The following is a 26,053-nucleotide window of genomic DNA, read 5'->3' on the forward strand; positions in this document are numbered from 1 at the left end:
ACCCCAAAGCCCTAAAAGACGAAAAACTCTTACTAAAAATTTGATCGTACAAAATCATACGAATTACAAACCTTAATGAAAAAGTTATGAATTGGATTGGCCTAACCTTAACCAATCCTTGAGGTTTACATATAAGTAAATCAGTCTCTAAACTTAACACATGAACAAATGCTGCAGTAAACACTTCAGATGCGAGCCTTTCTGTAAATTGCAGGGGTCTTATGCACGCCTTAAACATCTCCTCAGAGTATAATTTGATTTACAATAGCACGGTTCACAAACACTTTATTATTATAAATTACTATAGTATTTTTTTATGCGAGCAATCTTTAATGTTACCTAGCAGCTAAACCTATCGCTAAACAGAATCAGGCCGTAAATCTTAAAAGAACATTTAATCTCTTGTTTTGTTTTGTTTTTGTGTAAGTATACAATTGTTTAGGAGACCTAATAAAAATAAATAAATAAAAATAAATAAATATCTATCTATCTATCTATCTATCTATCTATCTATCTATCTATCTATCTATCTATCTATCTATCTATCTATCTATCTATCTATCTATCTATCTATCTATCTATCTATCTATCTATCTGTCTATCTATCTATATATATATATATATATATATATATATATATATATATATATATATAATAAATATAATAAATAAATAAACAAATAAATAATATATAAATAACTATATATATATATATATATATATATATATATATATATATATGTGTGTGTGTGTGTGCGTGTGTGTGTGCGTGTGTGTGTGTGTGTGCGTGTATTAATAAATGAACAAATAAATAAAAAACATATATAATAAAAAAATAAATAACAAATATCTAAATAAAAAATCTAGATATAAATAAATAAATAAATAAAATATAAATATATGAATAGATAAAAAAATTTGAGCACATTAATTGTCTGAATGTTTAATAAATTTTTATTTAATTTAATTATATATAATTATTTATTATATAAATTTATTTATAGTTATACATTTTAATTATTTAAATGCATTTCATTATAAATGGAGGATATAGGCCCGGCTATATCTATATGGGGAAAAAACATATATGAAAACATGATATGCTGGTGTCTACTAGGGCTTATATAATAAAACATCAAGCTTTAAGATTGATAAAGTTTATCATTTTAACCAACAGTTGTTGTCTGATGAAGAAATTACACATGAAGCATCAAAAGGTCATGTATTAATTAATAATGTTAGCAAGTGTTTATACATCAATTCATCTTAAAATGCAATGATTATCAATCTCATTATTGCTGGGACTGTTCAATACACTTCATATCTTTTACTAATTTTAAACCATAGGGGTTGTTATCATACATGAATGTAATAATCACATCTACGTGACAGTCTTGAGTTCGCTGTGGTCATCAGGAATCAGAGGGTCACAGATTTGTGTGTCAGACTGACCTGATCTTTTGGTTCACGAAGGTCTTTGTTTTTCTCTTTAGTAAAAGAGGAAGTCCTGAGCCTTTATTAATCAGCATGAAGCTCCTGATGAGCACATCTGCCTGGAGCTTCCTCAGCAGACCATCTACTCTGACACACAGACCGTGAGTTCAGCACTTTTAATGACTCTTTATTCAACTTAAACTTTCTCCGCTTGGCTTTCAGACGTTATTGCTTTAATACTTTTCTCTGATATTCCATGAGTTCAAGTGCTCGTCTGAAATACAGAAAGTTACACTTGTTTTGATGGTCTTTCTATGTTGTGTCGACTAAAAAAAAAAAGCAATTAGTCACTATAAATAAATATGTGAGTAAACCCATTGAATTAAAAGCTACAAGTTAAAAAAGTGAGTAATTTGGAACTGTAAAATTAGCTTATTTTTTATACTTATGCACATATTTACCTAATAATTTTAAGGCAATAAGTTTACTAATTTTCAAAGTCAACTAATCGCCTTTAAAAATATACATGCAAATACAACTCAATCTACTCTTATTATAAAATTAGTGCCCTATTATTGGACTGTTAGGTTAAGTAAAATAAATTAATTGATTTCTGAAAATACTCTATTAAAGATTACTATTTAAAAATTCGGTCCCACTTTCTATTAAGTGGCCTTAACTAATATGTACTTACACATGAATTATTAGTTTGTCACAATGTACTTATTGTGTAAATACATGTATTTACTGTGTACTATGCTTGAATAAATACATGTATTTAATTACATCTGTAATTACCTTTTGTAATTACATTTGTAAATACACTGTTGAGCATCCCTTACACCTTACACATTATACATTATAAACACAGTAAGTACATTGTATTTATTTTTTTTAATGTAAGTACTTAGTAGTTAAGGACACTTAATATAAAGTGGGACCAAAAATTCTAATTGTAATAGAGTATTATAGGAATTAGAAAAATTTACTATTATTGGAAATTAGAATTAACAAAGAAAAGAAGTGAAGAAATGTATAAGAATTAATAAAGTATATTGATAAAAAAAATTTAAGAACTAATAAATAACTCTTTTTGGAAAATGTGTGCACTATTATTAGACTGTTAAATTTAAATGAATGCATTTGCAAATATATTCATTATGGTAGAGTGTCCAGAATACTGACATATCGTAAATGCATATACTGTAGTAGAATGTCTGACAGAGATCCGTCCAAAAAACAAACTCTACTTATACTCCAATGACTGCAAATATTTTGACAAATAATTTACAAGGTGTTACAGATAAAAATACATGATGAATAGTTTCTGCTGTACAATAGAATGTTAAAAAAGGTGCTCCAGATTTGGCCAGCCCAGTCACCAGACATAAACATTATTGAGCATGTCTGGGGTAAGATGAAGAAGGAGGTATTGAAAAATAGTTCAAAGAATCTGGATGAACTCTGGGAGTCCTGCAAGAACGCTTTCTTTGCCATTCCAGATGACTTTATTGATAAGTGATTGCAGAGATGTATGGATGCAGTCCTCCAAGCTCATGATGGAGTCAGACACAATATTCATTCTGTCTCCACTGCAGCAGGACTTTATAATTTATACTGGACATTATTTCTGTTCAGTGACGAGACTTTTGTCTAAGCAAAGTCAGACCTTACTGTCCTAATGTAATCATTAAAAATCAAAGCATGATTAGATTTTATTTTGGTCAAATAAGCGTAATCTAGAGGCCTTTGCCTTTCATATAAGCCACTTCTGATACCAAATGATCAACTAGAAGTCAGTATTATTTGCTTTTCCTTAAACTTGGGTAGGGGACAAGACTTTTGTCAGGTTGTGTACTCTTTACATACTACTATTTTAAAAAATATATTTATTAGTGCTAACTCATTAGACACTAGTTCTTTTTTTAGATACTAATGAACACTCATTCATTAGATTCTAGTGCCTAAATACTAAACGAGTTACCAATAAACGCACAAAGATAAAAGTTACAGGTTATATAATGACAAATTAAATATATATTTTTAATATTTGTTTTTTTTATTTTATGTTTTTTTATATAAAGCATTCTTTTAAAATTTTTGTTAAACAAAGAAGTTCTTTAAATTAGAAAAGGTTCTTTAGATCATTTAAATGTTCTCCATACTGAGAAAAAAAAAGTTATTCAAAGAAACGAAAACAGTTCTTCTAATCTCTGAGAACCCTTGTTTTAAAAGAGAGTACCGGCCCTAAACTTACCAACGTCAGATAATGTTTAGGACAGGATCTGTTTTTGATGGTTTGAGTCAGGAAGGTCTCGCTCCTGCTGCATTGCTCGGTTGAGAATGATATTTCATCAGTGCGTTATGATTCTCAGAGTTGCACCGAGAGTTTGCCGATTCTAAAATAGTCTAACACCGTATTGCATCAGTATCGTCCCACGGGGGAAGACAAAAAGAAATAAAGTCTTGTTCATTCAACACATATGTAGACGCATGTACACAGCTGCTGTCTGTGCTTTCCTGCTGGAATTAGACACATGTACACTGTAAAAAATACACGTAAATTAACAGATTTATGTGATTAATGTTTTTATTTGTTGTTTTCCCCCTTTTATTTATGCTTTTGAATTGCATTAAAAGATCTTGATCTTTTTCCAACAATTTTTAATCTTGAAAAAAAAAAAGACTATTATGAACATTTTTAATAGTTTAAAGTGATATATCGTCTGGGTTGGCGTTGTATATTACACTATAAACACTTTGTCTGTTATTTTACAGACTAATTTTTCTGTGTGTTATTTCTTTTTATATATTATTATATATTTCAAACTATTAAAATGTCAATAAAAGTCACATTTTCAACATCGAAAGTCGACAGAGCAGAGATTAAGGTCCCATATTCATAGCTATAAATATACAGCTGAAGTCAGAATTATTAGCCCCCCTGAATTTTTTTCCCCCCCAAATTATGTTTACAGAGAGATTTCTTCAACACATTTCTAAACATAATAGTGTTAATAACTCATCTCTAATGTCTGATTTATTTTATTTTTGTCATGATGACAGTGAATAATATTAGACTAGATATTCTTCAAGACACTTCTATACAGCTTAAAGTGACATTTAAAGGCTTCACTAGGGTAATTAGGTTAACTAGGCGTTATTGTGTAATGATGGTTTGTTCTGTAGACTATAGAAGAATATATAGCTTAAAGTTGCTAATAATTTTGTCCCTAAAATGGTGTTTAAAAAATTAAAAACTGCTTTAATTTAGCCGAAATAAAACAGAAAAAATATCAGACAATATCAGACATACTGTGAAAATTTCCTGAATCTGTTTGGGAAATATTTAAAAAAAGAAGAAAAAATTTGAAGGGAGCTAATAATTCTGACATCAACTGTATATATATATATATATATATATATATATATATATATATATATATATATATATATATATATATATATATATATATATATATATAAATATATATATATTTGTTAATTAACGCATATGTTTTATAGTGTGGGATTAAGATGTAGAATAAGATCATTCAGAATATTTGCATGATAATAAACAGAAAATATCTTACCTATACGCAGGTAATAAGTGACTTGTTACAGTGTGTGTAAAGTGTTTTTAAGTCTAACATTAATATGATCTGTCCTCCAGGTTCTTGTGAAGATCTTGTGAACATCATGGCTCTTCCGTCCCACCTGCCCTGGCCCTGGGGATCCCAGCGTGCCCGTATTGCTTTTGCCATCTCAAACGCACTGGAGGCTTCCCTACCCGAGTGTGAATCTTTACCTGGTGTGATGCCGAGAGGACCCTGTAAAGTTCTATTTCTATTTATTTTACATCACATACAAATAAAATGTGTGCTAGATCGATGCTAACATTAGGTCAAGGTGTCGCTGCTCTGAAAGTCTGCATGAACTGGAAGCTGCGACCGTTTTTTTTTTTCGTATTGTGATGCAGTTTCTATAGAGAAACCGAATATTAAATAAGAAACAGTGGGCGTGGCTTGTTTTGTCTACTACGAGCTGATTGGATGTAGCAAAGTAGGCATTTCATTCAGAAAGATGGGGAAAAGGGTTTGGGGAGAGTTATTACAACCCAACAGACTCCTCTGCTCACCATTTCTGTTTGTTGTCAAAACTGACAACTATAGGGGCGTGGTTAAGTATGTTAGCTACGCCCAATTCCCCAGACAGACCTAATCTGAGGATTTAACTGAGAACAAACAGGTCTGTCATCAGGGGTGTTGCTAGACCCCATTTACTGGGGGCATGTACCTCAGTCAAAATCAGTAAATGCTTTGAGATATGATTTACTTTGTTTGCAAGTGTGTTTATTAAGAGGGGTAATCCCAGAATTAAGACGTTATTCTCTATGTGCAACCAAACCAATGCTGATGAAAGCAATGTAGTTTAATCAAAAAGCAAACTGAGCATGTGCACAGAAAAAAAAAACATACCTGCGCGCCTCTCGCACACCGCTCCTGCTTGACCCGCCCTGCTCCCGGTGCAGTTGTGAACATGCACGCCGAAAAATAAAACGGCTCATGCTTTGTGAAACCGGCATGCAGTGAGTTTTGTAAGTCGACAAAACAAAGTTTAAATAATATGATGATGATCTTGTTTATACTGCATGGCTCCTGATAGATTATTTTGGTATGAAGTAGAAAGGAGGGATGAAGTCAGGGAGGTTAGACTTAATAAACCTAATAAATCTCGGCCATGAGTCGGGTCTATGACAACACACAACAGATAACTCTATAAAACATCTTTTTTTTTCGTTTTCTTTGAACTGTATTGTTCTGAATAGTTAGTTCTGACCAATTCAAAGTGTGGCATTTGTTTGTCTATTTTTCCAGTGCCACAAACTCTCTTGGTACAGAGTCTTGATATGCATATAACAGAAAACAAGCAGGCCCACAACACCAGCATGTACAAGAACTCCAGCCTCATTGTGCGCAGGAATAAAGAATTCCTCATCGACATCTTGTTTGACCGACCCTTCGATGAGACCCAGGACACTGTGCAACTGGAGTTCATGATCGGTGAGCAGCTCTTTCATAGTTTCAATATACAGCATTGCACGATGATGACCTCGAGAACCTTTTTTGGCATCACATTTGGGCATTATAAGCCTACATTGCAACAATAGACTGTAAGATTAGGGATTGGGTTCACAGAAGTGTCACATCATTCAGAGATTTTAATCTTGATTCTAGACCACTTGCTTAAGGACGATGCTAGTTTTCCACACTATGGTACTATAATAGGAAAGACTACACTGTAAAACCCAAAAAGTTGAGGTAACTCAAACCATTTGAGGAAACTGATTGCAACAAAGCATTTAAGTTCAAAAACTAATCCTAATGAGTACTGTGATCTTAACCCATTTGAGTAAACCAAGCAATTTGAGCAGAGTAAAACCCAATAAATGAAGAGAAGTGAAACCAAAAGAGTACTGTAAAACCCAAACAGCAGGCCCACACAGAATCTGTGCGCGCAGAATTCAGCTGATTTTTAGCCCATCATTGATTCTGTTTATTTACTTGAGTAATTGTGTGTAAATTTATATTTATATTAAATTAATTTTAGTAATATTATTGACTAATATGAAAATATTTATGATTTATTTACAATACAGTTTGTAAAGTTATATTTTCTGTCTTTTAGTAGATCTGTTATATGAGAGTCTTGCTTTATTTACCAAATAAAGTGGATCCAATTGGATTTGTATTGTAAACATTAAATACAATTTTAAAAAGTATTATTTTTTATTTCATATATTAAAGTTTTAGTTATGATACTTCCAAAATCATTCCGCATAAATCCGAAGATTTTTAACAAAATAAAAGAGATAGCAAAAAATGTCCGCAGATTCCATCTGGCCCTACCAATAAGTTTGGGCAACTCAAATCGTTTGAGGAAACCGATTGCTACAAACCATTTGAGTTAAAAACCTAATCTAAGGCAAGGCAATGCAAGGCAAGTTTATTTATATAGCACATTTCATACACAATGGCAATTCAAAGTGCTTTACATAAACAAGAATAAAAGAAACAAGTAAAATAAAAATAAAAACAAATAATAAAAATGCATAAAAACAAAACATAAAAACAGGTAAAATGTGATAAAAGAATGAAGAAGAAGAGAAAAACATGATAGTGCAATCTGTCGGACGCAGCACAGTGCTCATTCAGTAAAGGCACAGCTAAACAGATGTGTGTTCAGTCTTGAATGAATGTGCCTAATGTTGGAGCACATCTGATCATTTCTGGAAGCTGATTCCAGCAGCGAGGGGCATAATGGCTAAAAGCCGATTCACCCTGCTTTGACTGAACTCTTGGAACTTCTAGTTTATATGATCCTAAAGATCTGAGTGATCTGTTAGGTTTGTATTCAGTGAGCATATCCGTGATGTATTTAGGTCCTAGGCCATTTAGTGATTTATAGACCAGTAATAATACTTTAAAATCTATTCTGAATGTAACTGGCAGCCAGTGTAAAGACCTGAGGACAGGTGTGATGTGCTCTGATTTTCTGGTTCTGGTTAGAATTCTGGCTGCAGCGTTCTGGATGAGCTGCAACTGTCTGACTGTCTTTTTAGGAAGACCAGTGAGGAGTCCATTACAGTAATCCACCCTGCTGCTGATAAAAGCATGAACAAGTTTTTCTAAATCTTCACTAGAAACAAAGCATCTGATTCATATAGCAATCTATATGAGTTCTGTCAACTTCCTCCATTTAAGTTGAAGTAATGAGGTATTTAATTAACTCATTACATTCAACACTGAGTTCAAAACTCTTATCAAATGAGTAGAATTAACTTCCAGTCGATTTTAAGTTAACAACACTTATTTCATTTGATAAAGTTGACTGTTAGGTTTTACAGAGCGATATCAAAGAGTGCTTCTTACAGGGATTGCTCATCAATTGACATTTTGTCATTGTTAATTTCTGTTGTTTCAGTCCTATGACTAAATGTCTTCTATGGAGAATAGAAATATATTTGAAGACTAATTATAAATTGCTGACTGAAGTTTTCCATATAGAACAAAGTCACTTAGTATAGTACGAGTTTGGAAAATGATGACAGAATGCTTGTTTTTAGGGTGAACCTTCCCTTTAGAGAAACCGAGTGTGTTGACCTGTTGTTATGTGTCTAGTTAGTACTGAACCTGACAAAAGCTGTGGAGGTGTAGCACAGGAGGAGGAAAAGAATGACAACAACAACAACAAATGCACAACCTGAATGACTTGGCTAGAAATTGTGAGGCAGAAATAGCCATGCAAAGATGGAATTACATCTGTGATGTTATTAATGCTTGAGCGTAACATGAACTTACTGAGAACAGAGCCACTAATGGACTAGAAATAACTCTCAGACAAACAATGAGAGCTGAGAAAGCATCTGCCTGTCTTCATTAGAGCAGATGAATATCAAGCGGAGCGCAGTGCCATTCTGCTGTTAGGTCAAGTGATGTTCCCTCGGCTGTCAAAGCACTATTTAATTCAGTCTCAGTGTCAGCTTCGTGTTAATTATTGCTGCTGCTGTCCTGTGGCAGGAAATCCTCTTGAGGTGTGGGTTCTTGTTAGTGGAGAGGATCCAAAAAGAACCTTATTTTTCTGCTGTTGTGGATCTAAACTATTTTTGAACTGAGTTGCCTTAAAGGCAATCTTTGATGCAAAATCAACTCTTGGAAGCAATTTAAACAAAACTGTTTAGGTACAGTGTGTCCAATGTCATTTTAGAGTGATATTAAGCCGAAAAGAAAATGAATGAATGAATAAAAAATATACTATTATAACTTTCTTTGTTCTGTTGACTTCCATAATAGAAAAAAAAACAAGTACTATGGAAGTCAATGGTTGTTGGTTTCTAATATTTATCAAAATGTTTTCCTTTGTGTTCGGCAAAACACCCTTCATCAACATAGTGGGCCCTATCATACACCCGGTGCAGTGTGGCGCATGGCGCGGCGCAATAGTCTTTTGGTAGTTTCAGCTTGGCGCAAGAGTCGTTTTGAGGCGTTGCGCTACGCTGTTTAAATAGCAAATGCATTAGCACTCATATGTGCGCCCATAGGCGTTCTGGTCTAAAAAGGAAGGCGTTCTGAGTTGTATTGCAGGCGCGTTGCTATTTTGAGAAACTAAAATAGATTTTTCATTAGACCAAAACTAACCCGGTCTAAACTCCGGCGCAGAGTTGCGCCTCGCTTACACACTGCTTAACACAAGAGAGCAATAGGCAAATATCTTACATATGAAAAAATTTAATATTAAGGATATATATAGGATATAATAAGAATAGATATAGGATATAAATATAAACTATTAAAATATTACAAAACATATTATTTTCTAGCCTACATAAATATGAAAAATCACTGCTTTTATGTCTTCATCTCGGGAGGCTTTTTCAGTTCATTCATAACAATTTGCTTTTGTATAATGTTATTATTATTAGCAGTATTATTTATTATATCCATATTTATATTTGTTTTATTAAAAACAAGCTTAGATTTGTCCACCTGTCAGGTTTTAGACCATATGGGGCACAGCATGTGTTTTAGGATATAACTCAGGTTTTTGAGCACATTTTGTTATTATTGTTCATTTATTCGTTTGCTGGAAATAAGAACTGAATTTAGAAATAGTTTTGAAACTAATATTTGGGCTTAACAAACACAATTAATTATTCAGAGACTAATTGATGTCTGTGCGTAAAGGTTTCCCTATCCAAGAGCGAAAGTGAAAGTAGATCCATTATCTCTCATTCTCACGCAGTAGATGCTCTGTTTAACTGTTTTCTGTTAAAAAACTTTTGACTGTTAACTGTTTGCTAGTGAAATGCTCAGTTTTTCCACTTAGACTTACTTTACGTCCTGTAAATAGCGAATGCGCTTATGGCGCGACGCAGCTGGCTCTTAAAGGGAATGGGAGATTAGACTTTACCGTCCTTAAATTAGCAAAAATGAGTTCTGACACGCCCTGAAAGCGTTTGCGCCCTGCGCTTTGCGCATGGACCGTCAAAATAGAGCCCAGTGTGTGTTGTCCAAATCTAACTGTAGTGAAGCTGCACAGTGTGTAACCTTCTGCTGCCTATTCATCGTACATCATGAACACAACAGCAACTGAATACGACCCCAGATAGTCATGCAGTGCAATCCTGCTCTCCGACCACTTCTGACCAAATGCAGTGTGAACTCGACATAAGAGTTTTAAAACTTGTCATTTCTGGGTGCGGAACAATCCTTTTAAAATAATATTCATATCTGTCCTCACAGGCAGTGTACCTGATGAAAATAAGGGCACCTACATCACTGTGTCCTTCGGAAGAGTGAAGACTGAGAGTAGCTGGAGGGGTCGCCTGTTGGAAAAACAAGGCAATAGTATCAGAGTGGGTATAACACCCGATGTCCAAAGCATCATTGGCCGCTTCTCAACGTTTGCAGTAGTTGTGAATGAAACAGGAAAAAGGCGGACTGAGAAGAACTCTGCCACAGATTTCTATGTGCTGTTCAATCCTTGGGACCCTTGTGAGTACAAAACTGTGCATTCACTATAGCCGGCAACATTTCATGTATTTGTATTATCATAAAGCATTCATCTTAAATTTGTCGATGTGTAGCGGATCAAGTGTACATGCCCAATGAAGCTGAAAGACAGGAGTATGTGATGAACGATGTGGGCACCATTTACAATGGAGAAATAAACGACATTTCCTTCCGTTCATGGAACTACGGCCAGGTTAGTGCTTTCTCAAACAACTGCTCTTCTATTTAATCTGATACCTTCACTGAAAGGGATCAATCACCCAAAATTGAAAGTTTCCTCACCCTCAGGAGTTTCCCTGTTGTTTGGGTGAACACAAAAGAAGATGCTTTAAAGAGTGTTCGAAAACTGTAACCACTGACCTCCAAAACAAATACTATGCTAGTCATCATTGGTTACAGGTTTCCAACATTTTTCAAAATAACTTCGGTAACACTTTATTTTGATGGTCCATTTGAATATTAGTAGACCGTCTGCTTAATATCTGTGTACAGGGCTTAACATTAACTTTTTTAACCACCAGCCAATGTGGCTAATAGTTTTCCAACATTACTAGCCACTCGCCATTTTCACTAGCCACAATTTTATTGTTGGGAAAAATATATTTTATACACATAAATATGACTTTGACATGCTAAAATTACTTGATTTAGAGTTTGCGTTATCTCTACATGCCTCCTCATTCATTTCACTTTTTGTGTGTCGTGTATGAGCTTGCTCAATAATCATGAGCAAATGGGTCAGGCTTTCATATATTACAATTAGTTTTCATAATTTTCAGAGCCCAAAATGAAGAATTTACCTAATTTATCTCTGACCACACCATAAATAAACAGTTCATTATTTCTTAGCCACAAATTGTAAATGTGTGAAAACATGCAAAATATAGCTGTATACTATACTTTTTATTTAACAAAACATATGCACAGTCATCTGTCCTGGCTAAAGGTCCCAGATCACCAGTTAACTACACATAAATAGGGAGTTATTCTCTTATTAATGCAATGTTATTGTAAAAAAAAAATTATAATTAAACCATATCAATGCAAAAGAAAGCAGATAAAAAACATACTGTGTGATAATGAAAGGATGATCACACATGCATAGTTAATGAAAGACCAATAAATATCTTTTCAAAGAATGGTAAAACCGAAAGCAACTGGCGCTGCTTACATTAAGTCAACTCTGGAACTCTTGAAAGCAGCAAGACTCTAGGTGTATGTTCCTCCCTTTTTGTTCAGTCTATTTGAAAGAGAATCGATCGCATCAGTTGTGTTTCTAGACACAGTTGCTTCACAAAAGGAAACGGGAGCACATACGTGTTATAAACAGTCGCGTGCATCACCTCAGCTGTTAGCGCAAGTGATTATCCTCTCATCCGGTATTCACCTGCTTTGCTCGCGCGAAGTTGCGAATGCAATTATTTTTGTCAATCGTGTTGCTTCTCGATCGCCTGTGCATGCATATTGGACCATCCTTATTATCGAACCCTGCTTTTAAGAATTATTATCTGGAAAAATTATTTTCAACCAGCCAAAGTGGCTAGTGGGAGTGTCTGTCTTAATGTAAAGCCCTGTCTGTGTATACCGCTTGTTCAATAGACATTTATCTAACTATAAGAAGCTTAATTGCAAGTACATGTCAACTTACACTAACCCTAACCCCAACCTACTTATAATCTAGTGAGAATTAGTTGGCATGTAGATGCAGTGTAACTTAAACTCAACAAACGGGTCATTAAAATAAAGTGTGACCCTAACTTTACGTTGAACAGAGGAATGAAAGTTTTGTGACAAGCGAAGATTGATGTAGATTTCAGTTCTGAGTGAAGCATTACTTTCGCTTCTTCTCTTTAGTTTGAAGACGGGGTTCTGGATGCCTGTCTTTTCATATTGGATTCTGGGAAAATGCCGCTAATGTATCGTGGGAACGCCACTGAAGTAGCTCGGCAAGCATCAGCTCTGGTATGCTCTGAAAGCAGCTTCTTGATAGCAACAGTGATTAAAGTATATAAATACACATGGCGTGTGCATTTAGACATTTTGGGGGTGTCATTTCAGATGAATTCCATTGATGACAATGGTGTCCTTGCTGGAAACTGGACTGGTGATTACTCCAGCGGCACAGCACCCACCGCCTGGACTGGAAGTGCTGAAATCCTTCTCAAATATGCCAGTAAGGGCGGTGCGCCTGTGTGTTTTGCTCAGTGCTGGGTGTTTGCAGGCACGCTCAACACTTGTGAGTATGAAAACAGTGCGTTCTTTAAATGCTTATCTTATTTGGACCCTTTCAAAATGATTTACCCATGACCTTTTGATGATCTCATCTAGTTTTCCGCGCCCTCGGGATACCTGCACGGGTCATCACCAACTACTGCTCTGCTCATGACAACGGAGGCAACATAAAGGCAAACATCATGCTGAATCCAGATGGGAGTGTGAACAGAAAAAAAACAAGAGATTCAATCTGGTGAGATATGCAAAGTCTGATATACAGTAGGCCATGATGGTTAAAGGAGCAGAAGGCGATCTGCCTAAATTCGAACCAGTTAGCATAATATGTTTGAAACACAATCCCTCCCCTGCCGTCCAAAGCTACGCCTCCTGAATCACGAACACACACATTAAAGTCAACCCTGTCAAGCCTCCCGTTTTTCCAGAAATTCTCCCGTATTTTACAGTTCTATCCCTCAATCATCCCTTAAAGGTATTTTCCTGTATTTCACCCATATTTTCCCGTCTTTCTCTGAAGGGTGGCAAACAAACATTAAAGAGCCGATCTTCCCTATACACAACCTATACCGCCTAACCACCAGGTGCCACCCCTCGCTCTTAAATGTGGATCTGTTCTGTGCTTTCGCTTTGTTTAGTGATGAAAACACTTTGAAATAAATATAAAAACGGCAGGATTCACTTTCCATTTCATTCCAGGTGCCGTCTCTTCTTCATATGCAATCCTCAAAATTGACGCGATGCGTCAGCTGACGTGCTCAATAGTGATAAATAGACGCTGTTTCCTAAACGGATTCTGTACTCGTGATTTGAAGCGGACAAAAGTCTGAGTGTTGGGTGCGTGTTTAAACAGATATACACATAACTAATAATAATTATATCTAAAGATGTCGATCTTGGTGAGGTTTTCTTTTTTTCAAACAAGTAATTTCGTCCTAAATGAGCATAAAAAGTTAGGAGAGCAGTCGAATGTTTTCATTATAACGATGTGTGCATTTTTAAAGTGAAACCTCTGTCATTTAATGTAATCCAGCGAAAAAATCCAAATAAATAAGAGATTCATTGGTTGCTCTTTAATCAGAATATGCAAGTTATACAGTGAAGAAACGACTAATGAGGTTTGATAGCTTGATTCTTTTTCATTATAATAGCTATTCATTTTAATAAGCTGAACTGTTTGCTGATTTATTTGCTGCTGATGTATTCTATTTATTTTTTCTTTTGTGAAAAATAATTATAATAAAACATATTACTGACCATTGAACTGTTTATTTAAAACAAAACAGCTCCAAGTGATTGTATTTAGTAATTTAGGGATTTTTTTATTATTATTATGATGGGCATATCCCTTATTTTCACATCCCAATGCTGACAGGTATGCAGAGACCCACTAGATCATGTCATTTGCCAAATTTTACAGTACTTTATAATACTAAAATTCCCAAAACTGTATTATATACACGTTTACAGTTGTGTAGCAGCAGAGCTTGTCATAATGCTAAATATTTCATGCACGCAAGAATCGCTTGGAAAATAGTCACATCAATCTTTCACTGGGACATTTCAGTGGCTGAACAACACTTCTGTGCATATAACCCATTCATAACAACACAATCTACATCAGCTTTGAGTGACTAAAATCGTATTAAAACAGAACATATCCTGTCTAACAGGAATACCTGAGCCATTATGTCGTCCTTCCTCCAGCGTGTAAAACTAACTGCAATATTGATACAGAATTTTAAAAAGTTTTGATTCAGCGTTTGTTTGAAATGTGTTTAAAAAAAATCTTCTTATTGGGGTCAAATATATACAGGGAGGGCTAAAAATCCTGATTCAGCTGTATATATTGTACAAATATTTTGTGCTTTATGTGTCAGAAGACTAGCTGGTGGTCCATGGGCATGGCATCTGAGCCGTAGACTAAGCAGGATACAAAATAATCATCGGCTTGACATTTTCATAGTTGTTTTCATGCGGAGGCAGCATTTCAACTTTCCAACACAGCCACTGACAGCCTACTATCTTTCACAGGAACTACCACTGCTGGAATGAGGTGTTCATGAAGAGGTTTGATCTGCCTGACCAATACTCCGGCTGGCAGGTGGCTGACTGCACCCCTCAGGAGACCAGTGATGGTATGATCCTAGATATCCTCTATATAGCTAATGATACGATTTTAATAAACATTCACTCTATGAACTCTACATGCTATGCAAGCTCAGGATGATGAGTCCAACCCAATTAGCTTCCTACCACATCCTCTACATGGCACAGGTGATTGCTTGCTGTCACATACGCAGCAACATTTACAGTAAATGGCTTTGCGCATTTTTCGGGTGCAGTCTCGGACCGCGTTTTTACCCGTCTTGGTTCTTTCAAGAGTTCACACTTAGCTGATGATTGATTATAAGCAAGTTTGGCGCGCTGTCCCGGGAGAGAGACCTGAACTCAAAAGGCCCTTGAGCCCCAGGCTCCCTCCCGTTTGCAGGGCGAGAGGGGAGCCTTGAGCTCAGGTAATTTCGACAACTTCCCCCTTGATAAGAGCTGATGACTAAAATAAAAGCTATGAAGAGATATGCTGCAGGGTGAGAGATTGACTGTAGTGCTAAATTTAGATTGATCAATTTACTTGTGCATGTTTTTGGAATGTGGGAGGAAACCAGAGGACCCGGGAAAAACCCACGTGAGCACGAGCAGAACATGCAAACTACGCACAGAAACGACCACCGGCCTATTAAAGGACTAGAACCGGTGTCTTTCATGCTGTGAGGCAACAGTGCTAATCACTGGGCCACTGTGCCGCCCTATGGAGGGAAAGGTGAAGAGGTAGGCGTGGAAGGGGGGATTTTTCAAATCGAAGATGACTGTAGTGAAAAACCCTGGCTCTTTATAGTGGGTTAGGAATGGCCTGATTGGTGGATCATATATGCTAATGCAGAACCAGCCGTGTTCAATCATTATCACGTGATCCTAAGTGAATAAACTTCACTTTGCGAATGTTGAACGAGTCACTAATGAGCGATCAGGCTCTATGATGTTGCATTGTATTATTTTTTCGCTCTAAGCTCTGTTGATGCCTTGGAGTCTGGAAATTTTGCATACACTAAACAATACAACAATCTATTCATTTATCCAAAATGTTTGATCCTCCATTTAAACAAGCGTTGCAGTTCTGGATCTGTATAAATTCTCACGTTAGTTGATTACATGTCATCACTATGCATCCCTACGTCTTATGTCATCAAGTAGATGCCATACTTAAATTGGCATCTATTTGAATGGCACACAAAACTCAGCATAGGTCTGTGAAGAGCCACGTTTGTCAACAACCCTCAAAAGTCTTAAGGGGACGTTTCTCAATACAAAGTACGCAAAGTTTGGTCTTGCGTCCTTGGAAGGTCAGACTTGCCAAGTTCAGACTTGGAAGAACGAACTATCGAGGACGCGAGGACACAAATCGGATATTTTTTCAAATGGAAGGGCAGTGTACTCTTTATAACGTCAATTACCTCACCATGGATTCATCGGTTTCACTACATTAAAAATAAAATGAATTAATTATATAAAGCACGGCCTTAAAATTAATATTATATTGATATTATAAATCTATATTTTTAATTTAAGAAAATGTACACAAATCACTATAAATGTGAAGTGAAATGGGTTATTATACACTGACTCATGTCTTTTTTTTTTATCAGATTTAATAAACTACAATGGACATTATACTAGTATAAAATACAAGATGTGCACAATAAGAAATAAAGATAACGTTAAGCAATTTGTTTAATTGATTATTTAATTTAATGTAAATTAATTTTAAGCAAAAGTTAAAGGCAATTATAAAAGATAACAAAATAACACTGACAAAATAATTCACCCGATAACAAATTATATATTTAAAAGACCAAAAACTGTCTGTTAGATATGCACAAAATGTTTTAAATTCCATGTATTAACTACAATGGACAGATGCAACTCAGCGGTACATCCGTGATGGACTGGCCGATGTGAAGCTGCTCTCAGCGGGGAAGAAGATGACGGAGCTCCCGCTGGCAGGCTGGGGGTCAGAGTTCACATAAGCTGAGGCACATCGACAAAGACGTGCTATCTTTATAAATAAACTGCCTCTTCAAGTTTAAAACAACTACATTCCCGCCTGAAAAACTCTTAAAACTTTTATTTGTAACACAACAGAGGAGTATTTTTAAAACCGTGCAGGTTTTCTCCTCCACCATTAGCTTTCGCAGGTTACACTGCAGTGAATTCTGGGAAACCTGTGCTTTGTAAGAGAGGTGCTTTCAATTTAGCATACAATAGTCTTAATAGATTATTGAGCAAATATGTAAATACCAAAATGATATACTAAAATATTGGGGCTGGTGCCCCTATATGGCGCCCCTGTATGACTAGGCAGTGTTGCCAGATTGGACGGTTTTCTGCCCAACTGTGTAGTTTTAAATTAGATTGTGCAGGTAAAATATGGCATTGGCCAGTTGACAAATTTTAGGTGGTATAATCTTTTATATGCAACATTAACAAAACATAACCATGTGCTCCAACTCCATTCGGTTAGTAGTGACCAGTGCATAGTGCTAACTGCATGGGCCTATCCACAAGAGGAGGTGAAGGAAAGCCGTATCAAAGTCTGACTCCTGGACAAACTTGACTCCACTTCGCGTATACGAGCATTACACAGTGCTTGCAGTCAAAATCACAGCGGTTCACCATAAAACTTTCATCCATCTTTTTTTTTTTTTGGCAATTGACAGCAAGAAATAGCACCCTTGTTATGTTTAAAAGAATTTTAAACCCCAAAAGGGATGAATTTATACCCCGTTTTGAAAGTAAACTTACTCTATTAGGTAGTGATAGGTAACATGTTTTGATGTGATCCGGTTATGTCGTGGTTCTGTTGGTGTTGGTTGCTGTATGGTTGAACATTATGACAGATAAAGTAACTAGGTTAATGTTGATTAAATACAATAAAATTAAATTGAATTGAATATGAATCTAACATGGCGACGCAGTGGTGCAGTAGGTAGTGCTGTCGCCTTACAGCAAGAAGGTTGCTGGTTCGAGCCTCAGCTGGGTCAGTTGGTGTTTCTGTTTGGAGTTTGCATATTCTCTCTGTGTTTGCCTGGGTTTCCTCCGTGTGCTCTAGTTTCCACCACAGTCCAAAGACATGCGGTACAGGTGAATTGGGTAGGCTAAATTGTCTGTAGTGTATGAGTGTGAATGAGTGTGTGTGGATGTTTCCTAGAGATGGGTTGCAGCTGGAAGGGCAACCGCTGCGTAAAACAAATGCTGGATAAGTTGGTGGTTCATTCCGCTTTGGTGACAGATTAATAAAGGGACTAAGCCGAAAAGTAAATGAATGAATGAATTTAATATTTTGGCCATTTTTTTAAGAGTTTGGGCGAGTTTTGGGCTGAAAAAAGTCAATTATATCTGGCAACAGTGTGACTAGGGCCCTTAGAATTTCCTAATAATTTCCATTGTTAACCCCTGCTATTCACATCTGCTCCAACTTTATGCATTTGCATCACAGTGTGACCTAAAAATGTATTTTTGGTAGCATTTCTGATAAAAATGCACCCGTGATACTAAAACACAGTCAAAAAATTAAGTAGGAAGCTAAATATTTTCCTTCTTTGTTTCAGGTCTGTACCGATGTGGCCCGACTTCTGTCAAATGCATCAAAGAGGGAGATCTCAGCTACTCGTTTGATTCACGATTTGTCTTTGCAGAGGTCAGAAACATGTCAATTCTCAGATTATTTTGTCCTCACCGCTTCATTATATTCAAAGATCTCAAAAACTTGAAAGTTGTGTTTGAAATGCTCTCCTTTCTCCAGGTGAACAGCGATGTGGTTTTCCATCAGTTTGATAAGTATGGAAACTCAAAGATTGTCCACGTGGACACCACATATGTAGGACAGCTCATTGTCACCAAAAGGCCCAACACTAACGGCTACATTGACATCACCTTGAACTATAAATATCCAAAAGGTAAGATTAATGTGTGCCAAGAAAACATTGGAGGCCTCATTTATAAAATACTGAGTAGAAACTAGGTGTTCAACAATACAGACTTCACATGGTTCAAGAAAGAAATTCTTATACCACACATATGCAATTATCATGCATGGCTGGGGCCTTATAAACATTTACAAAGCACCTTACACATAATTAAATATGTTATTCACAGAGTCAATGACAAATAACTAGATATAACAACTTTATATCTCAGTATATAACAGAGACTGTGTTTTTAGAGAGTAGAGAGATATGTTTCTTGAGAGAGATGAATAGATGTTCAGGTCCCAAGACTGCGTTATTTATGGTGGGAAGAGGCACTTATTTAAACAACATGGGCTCATTCTGAAAATGTAGCCCTTAATATATTTCTGGAGATCGCAAATAATGTAGCCAGAGGTACGTATGGCTGAATTTTGTCTGTAAAACGAACGATACGGGTCAGTATGATGCTGTTCCTTTTCCTGCTTACAAGCTGACTGCTTACCTATGTATGGTACGCTTTTCCACTATTACCAGTTTGTCTGGTAGCTCACTGCGTATGTTGGAGAATTTGAGACACAGAGCGGAGTTGACCATGAAGATGGGGTCAATCGATTCTTTTTAAAATACTATCGGTTGGGTTTGGGGATGGTAGTCGGTAGGGGGATAGGTTACTTGGTCAGTTAGTCAGTCAGTCGACAGCAGCCTCTGGTGGATTTCTGTAAGAACAGCAGGCATGAATGGCACTCACGAGAGAAATTTGAGATCTCAAGAAGCGTACACAGATTCACAAAAAAACAAACCTGCAAAAAAAAAAAAACATACCTCCTGGGGACATATTTGGTGCTCTCCAGAAATGTATATAAAAGTACAAAAACAGAATGAGCCTGCGTTGTTTTTAAAATGGTGTTCTATTGGCATAATGTGTTTTGCATGATGTGTTTTACCTCACTGCCAACTAGTGTTTTTGAAGCCTTATTGCAGAGCAACACAAACAACATGCAGAAGTATAAATGCATGACTACGTTCAAGGCAGGCACCGTGGGTTACGCCGGTCACTATAAATCAGCCTTAACACTACCCTTCATTGAGGGGTCAGCAAATCCTACCAAAACGTAGGAACGAGAATACAAATGAGCCACTAAATCAAAGATATGAATTGCTGTGATATAGCACTGGATGATTACACACTCCTCATCAATCTTTCAACACTATTTCTGACTGCAGGCAGTGCTGAGGACAAACGTGTCATGCAGCTGGCCGAGCGCCGGGGCATTCCTAAGAGGAAATACTCACCACTGCCTGATGCAGGCGTGCAAATCGACATTAAGGCTGAAACTATCAAAATTGGGGAAAACTTCACCCTGACGATGAACATTAAGAACCAGACCAGCCAAACCAGCACCGTCAGTCTCACTGTCACTGGCTGCGCGATGTACTACACGGGTCTCACCAGCTCAACTTTTAAGCTTGAGAACTACAGTTCAACTGTGGACGCCTGGCAAAGTGAGTCCGACTTTATGTTTATTGACTGTTTTTTGCTCCATTGACCTCCATTATAATGACATTTTTTGATTGCAAAGCCATGACACTATATTATCATGCATTCTTGATTTTTGCTGGGTTTTCCTATTGAGAAGAGGTAAAAATTGTATTTTTCACCGGTGATCATTTATTTATTTATTTATTTTTTGCACTGTAACTGATGATCAACAGTAAAACAAATTACAAATTTTACCTATTCCCAACAGGGAAAGCCACCAGCAATTAAGAATGCATGATTATATGGTGTCATGAGTTGCTATCAAAGAAATGAGATTACAATGGAAGTCAATGGGGCAAAAACAGCCCCCAACATAACGAAAGGGTAGTCAATTTTTGAGTGCATTTATTGTTGAGATTTAGAAAAATTCCAAAGCATTTTCCCAAAATGTGTGTCAAAATACGACTTTTCATCAAAAAATCATCCTATTTGCTGAAACACGGAGATAGTTGTGGCCAAATTAAGCCTCAAAATCACCTCAGAGTGGATGAAAACATCCCCAACAGCGCTCAAGGATTAATATTTCTGAATTTTTTCACAGCTACACCTGTGACGATGAAAGTCCAAGCTGCAGACTACATGTCCTTCCTGGTGGAACAATCCAACCTGCTCTTTGTGGTGCATGGGCAAGTTAACGAAACTGGCAAATCCGTTTCAGCAATGAGGGTTATCAATCTCCGTCCTCCTGAACTCATGATGAAGGTATGATCACTCTCTATAAATAAGCACAGAGCATATGATAGATCTGGTATTTTACGTTAGTTGTTGTAATGTTTGATCCACAGGTGACTGGAGTGCCCCAGGTTGGCAGGGATCTCATGGTCAATGTGTCATTCCAAAACCCTTATAACTTCACGCTGAAAAATGTTCAGCTCCGTCTTGATGGAGCTGGTCTTACACCAACCAAAGTCAAATCATACGAGTAAGTTTGAATAAACTGCACTGCATCAAATTTAAAAGATAGGCGACACGGTGGCCTAGTGGTTAGCACTGTCGCCTAACAGCAGGAAGGATGCTGATTCGAATCCTGGCTGTGCAAGTTGGCATTGCTGTGTGGAGTTTGCATGTTCTCCCCTTGTTGGTGTGGAATTCCTTCGGGTGCTCCGGTTTCCCCCACAGTCCAACCACATGCGCTATAGGTGAATTGAATACAGTAAATTGGCCATAGTGTATGGATGTGAATGAGTGTGTATGGGTGTTTCACAGAACTGGGTTGCAGCTGGAAGGGCATCAGCTGTGTAAAACATATGCTGGATAAATTGGCGGTTCATTCCACTGTGAATAAAGGGACTTAGCCGAAGGAAAATTAACAAACGAAGTTTAATAAATAATTAAACACAACGAAACACACTGTTATAATGAACAAACAGCGCTGATGTTTACAAAGTCATTTGTAAAAATAAATAGTTCATATTTGTGACACTGGACCACAAAAGATTCACAGGGAGCTTTTTGGGAAAAGCCAACAATAAAGTGTATAGTTCAATATTTATTTAATGCCCCAAATAGTTAGAATGTTCCTCAAAGACATTTTGTAAATATCCTACGGTGGTAAATATATCAAAACTTTATTATTATTATTATTATTATTATTATTAATAATAATAATAACAATAATAACAATAATAATAATAATAATAATAGGCAACGCAGTGGCGCAGTGGGTAGTGCTGTCGCCTCAGAGCAAGAAAGTCGCTGGTTTGATCCTCGGCTCAGTTGGCTTTTTTTGTATGGAGTTTGCATGTTCTCCCTGTGTTCGCGTGGGTTTCCTCCGGGTGCTCCGGTTTTCCCCACAGTCCAAAGACATGCGGTTCAGGTGATTCGGGTATGCTAAATTGTCCGTAGTGAATGAGTGTGTGTGTGTGGATGTTTCCTAGAGATGGGTTGGGGCTGGAAGGGCGCTGTGGCGACCCCGGATTAATAGAGGGACTAAGCCGACAAAAAAATAAATAAATAAAATGGGGGGGGGGACACTTGCATATATTTCACAAAGACTGCTTTATATTTTATTTCTTGATGTTATGTTGTAAAGTGTAACCATTAATATTTTTTGAATGGAAGCAATGTATAATATAGTATAGTACAGAACAAAAACTATAGAAAGAAAATGTACACAAGCAGATCTCAAGCTCATACAGTATATACACATATGCATAACTGCAATGTATAATGATTTTAAATCTATCTATCTATCTATCTATCTATCTATCTATCTATCTATCTATCTATCTATCTATCTATCTATCTATCTATCTATCTATCTATCTATCTATATATCTGTCTGTCTGTCTGTCTATCTATCTATCTGTCTATCTATCTATCTATTTATCTATATTCTATATCTGGCTGTCTGTCTGTCTGTCTGTCTGTCTGTCTGTCTGTCTATCTATCTGTCTGTCTGTCTGTCTGTCTGTCTATCTATCTATCTATCTATCTATCTATCTATCTATCTATCTATCTATCTATCTATATATCTATCTATTTATCTATATTCTATATCTGGCTGTCTGTCTGTCTGTCTGTCTGTCTGTCTGTCTGTCTATCTATCCATCCATTTTCATACTATATCCATTTTCTACTTACAGCCAAGTTGCACCAGGTGGCTCAGTGCAATATACAGACACCATCACCCCTTATTCTCCAGGGAGGAAGGTGTTGATAGGCTGTCTGGACTGCATCCCACTGAGTCAGATCACCAATCAGCTGGAAATCAACGTGGTTAACTGATTCCCACAAGACAACCGTAGAGAAAAGATAGAGAGGAATGAGGAAAGGGCTCTCAGTACCATTTTTTGCTTTGCTTTGCTTTCTTAAAGATAAACTATTGCAGCCAATGTTCATGTTTTCCCTTAATAACCATACCTGCTAACACTGGACTGTTAAAGATAGATTGTTTCGAAATTTCCACTGGACCTGTTCAATTCATAGACTTAAACATGTCTGAAACATTTAGTCAAAAGTATTATGCGAAATCACATTTATAAAGGGTTTAAACGCAGTAGTGTGGCAACAGTCTGCAGAAACTCTTTGATTGACATTCTCTCTTTGTACGTGACTTCAGAGGAAAGCCCCACCCATTATCTGCCACATTAGCCTAGTAAGTTAGTGTTGTTTTTGAATCTGCCACTATGCTGACACAGGCATTTGTAGCTCTGCCTTTTTTTGAAAAGAGCACAATCTCATTTGAATTTAAAGCGACAGTCATCAAAATGCCACAATTAGGATTAAAGCCTAAAATGCCTGGGGACATCAGAGACGTATTTTACCGCATGTGAAAAGTGGCATAATAGGTCCCCTTTAAGAAATTAAATTAAGTAAATTCTTGGTCTAATCATATGTGTATGGCTATAATGCTTAAACAGGTTTCTTACCTCAGCAGATTATTTTTAGAAACTCCTTAAATCATTAAGTAAAGCAAAGAAGTGCAAGTCTAAGAATTTGAGGAGGACAATTTGGTCATTTCTAATTTTGGGGGTGGGATAGTATCACTATAGTATACAGCATACAAACAAACCAACAAACACACTAACAAACCAACCAACCAACAAACCATAAAACAAACAAACAAAACACCATTCAAAATATATAAACTGGTTCTTCTGAAGATGATTTCGCCTATACGTACTTTCATGTCACATCAACATTCATATCCATTTTCATGTCAACTTGCCTGGAGATCTAAAAACTTTTTAGCAAAGCGCGGTGAAATGAGTCACTACTCCAGGTGGATGAGTGGAGGGAAAAGTGTTAGCAGGTATGCCTTTGACATTACTATGTCCATATGTGTCCGAAACTGTTTTGTGCTCCTGAGAAAATATAGCCAGCTAACATAAACCTGAAACAGTAATGTTTTAGAAATTTTTTTTTCAAACACTCTGGTTTTTGAAGGCACATGTCTATTTTTTCCTCTTAAACTACATGTTAATCAACATTATATGATAGTTTGTTGGGTAACTGTACTAACTACTAAATGCTGATTTTATCTGCTTTAATGCCATGGAGTGATTTACTAATGTACACTAATAATAAATGTTTAGCATGGAACCATTGCCTTTATTTGTTATTTGTTCATCAATATCAACACCTCACACTCTTGTCATTAATACTTTCAGGTTAAGCTTTAGACCATAGTAATGAATAACCAATAATAACATACTTCAAAACGTATTATAGCTTTTAAAGACCTGTAAAACAAATGATGGGCTCCACACAGTTGATTCGTATTGAGACAACATGAAGAAATTAAGCTAACTTTTTAGCTTTTACAAACTTTAGTGGATTGAAGATATTCGAATGAAAAAAAAAACTCAAGAATTTTGTTGTTTCCGCTGTTTTTAAATAAGTAGTTTGAACAAACAGCAAATGTCATTTTTTTGAGTGAGGAACACATTAGGCTCTATTTTAACAATCTATGGTAAAGTCTAAAGCGCATGGCGCAAAAGCAATAAGGGCGTGTATGAATCCACTTTTACTATTTGTTTTACTATTTGAGGCATGGAACAATACTCTCTGCGCCCTGGCACATGGTCTAACAGGGTTGTGCTTATTCTCTTAATGAGTTCTGGGTGTGTTTTGAGCATAACTGAACGCGTCACTAGCGAGAAAACAGTTAAACAGAGCATCTGCAGTGCGAGGATAAAGAACGAGCCTCCTCCATTCAGCCTCTTTACTTTCTTTTTACTTTTACTCTTCACTTCCACACTTTGGTGGAGTAAGGAAACAGTGTTGTTCTCCATTAAAGACATCCATTAGCTGACATATTTAATTTAGTTTGTTAAGCGCAAAGATTTGTGTGAAAACTATTTCTAAATTCTAATCTCCAGCAAATTAATAAATGAACAATAATAATGAAGTGTGGTCAGAAAACCGAGATATATCCAAACACACGTCCTGTTCTTATACCCCATATGGGGATGCAGACGTCTCCAAAACCCCACAGGTGGACAAATCTAAACTTGTTTTTAATAAAACAACTATAAATATGCATATAATAAATAATACTGCTAATAATAATCCTTTAATTGTTTTCATCTGTAAAGATATTTGTGTATTGCTGTACATCCTGTGTGCATTAAGCAATGTGTAAGCGTTTGGACCTGCAGCACATAACTAATGTGCTCTTTACTGGACTTTAGAGCAGCTTTTAGCTGAGGGGGTCGCCTCCTAGGTTGCCTCTATGGTTGCACCAGCCCTGTTTAAATGTGTGTACTGCACATCAATAATGCAGCTAACATTGGAATAATCCACGTCTT

General features: G+C 36.3%; 1 protein-coding gene across 2 annotated transcripts; it reads left to right on the forward strand.

The window, feature by feature from the left end:
* The first annotated feature begins 1,542 nt into the window (after positions 1-1,542).
* On the forward strand, positions 1,543-24,845 carry f13a1a.1 (coagulation factor XIII, A1 polypeptide a, tandem duplicate 1). 2 transcript variants are annotated; one of them, NM_001076711.2, is given in 16 exon segments: positions 1,546-1,595; positions 5,108-5,266; positions 6,312-6,497; positions 10,737-10,988; positions 11,081-11,199; positions 12,861-12,968; positions 13,065-13,242; positions 13,335-13,473; positions 15,270-15,373; positions 18,902-18,990; positions 19,096-19,249; positions 20,486-20,764; positions 21,343-21,503; positions 21,587-21,723; positions 23,387-24,617; positions 24,650-24,842. In NM_001076711.2, coding segments are annotated over 14 exon segments (2,181 nt in total). In that variant the 5' UTR covers positions 1,546-1,595; positions 5,108-5,133; the 3' UTR covers positions 23,529-24,617; positions 24,650-24,842.
* The last annotated feature ends 1,208 nt before the right edge of the window (positions 24,846-26,053 follow it).

Source organism: Danio rerio, chromosome 24 (assembly GCF_052040795.2).
Source record: "Danio rerio strain M-AB ecotype USA chromosome 24, GRCz13ab, whole genome shotgun sequence".
Classification (NCBI taxonomy): Eukaryota; Metazoa; Chordata; class Actinopteri; order Cypriniformes; family Danionidae; genus Danio; species Danio rerio.

What these genes read in the sequence shown, in the direction of transcription:
- f13a1a.1 (XM_087308892.1), top strand. Translation starts at nt 5,134, where the DNA reads ATGGCTCTTCCGTCCCACCTGCCCTGGCCCTGGGGATCCCAGCGTGCC. An exon ending in AAAACAAGAGATTCAATCTG is followed by an intron (nt 13,474 to 15,269) that starts GTGAGATATGCA and finishes TATCTTTCACAG; the next exon opens with GAACTACCACTGCTGGAATG. An exon ending in AACTGTGGACGCCTGGCAAA is followed by an intron (nt 20,765 to 21,342) that starts GTGAGTCCGACT and finishes ATTTTTTCACAG; the next exon opens with CTACACCTGTGACGATGAAA.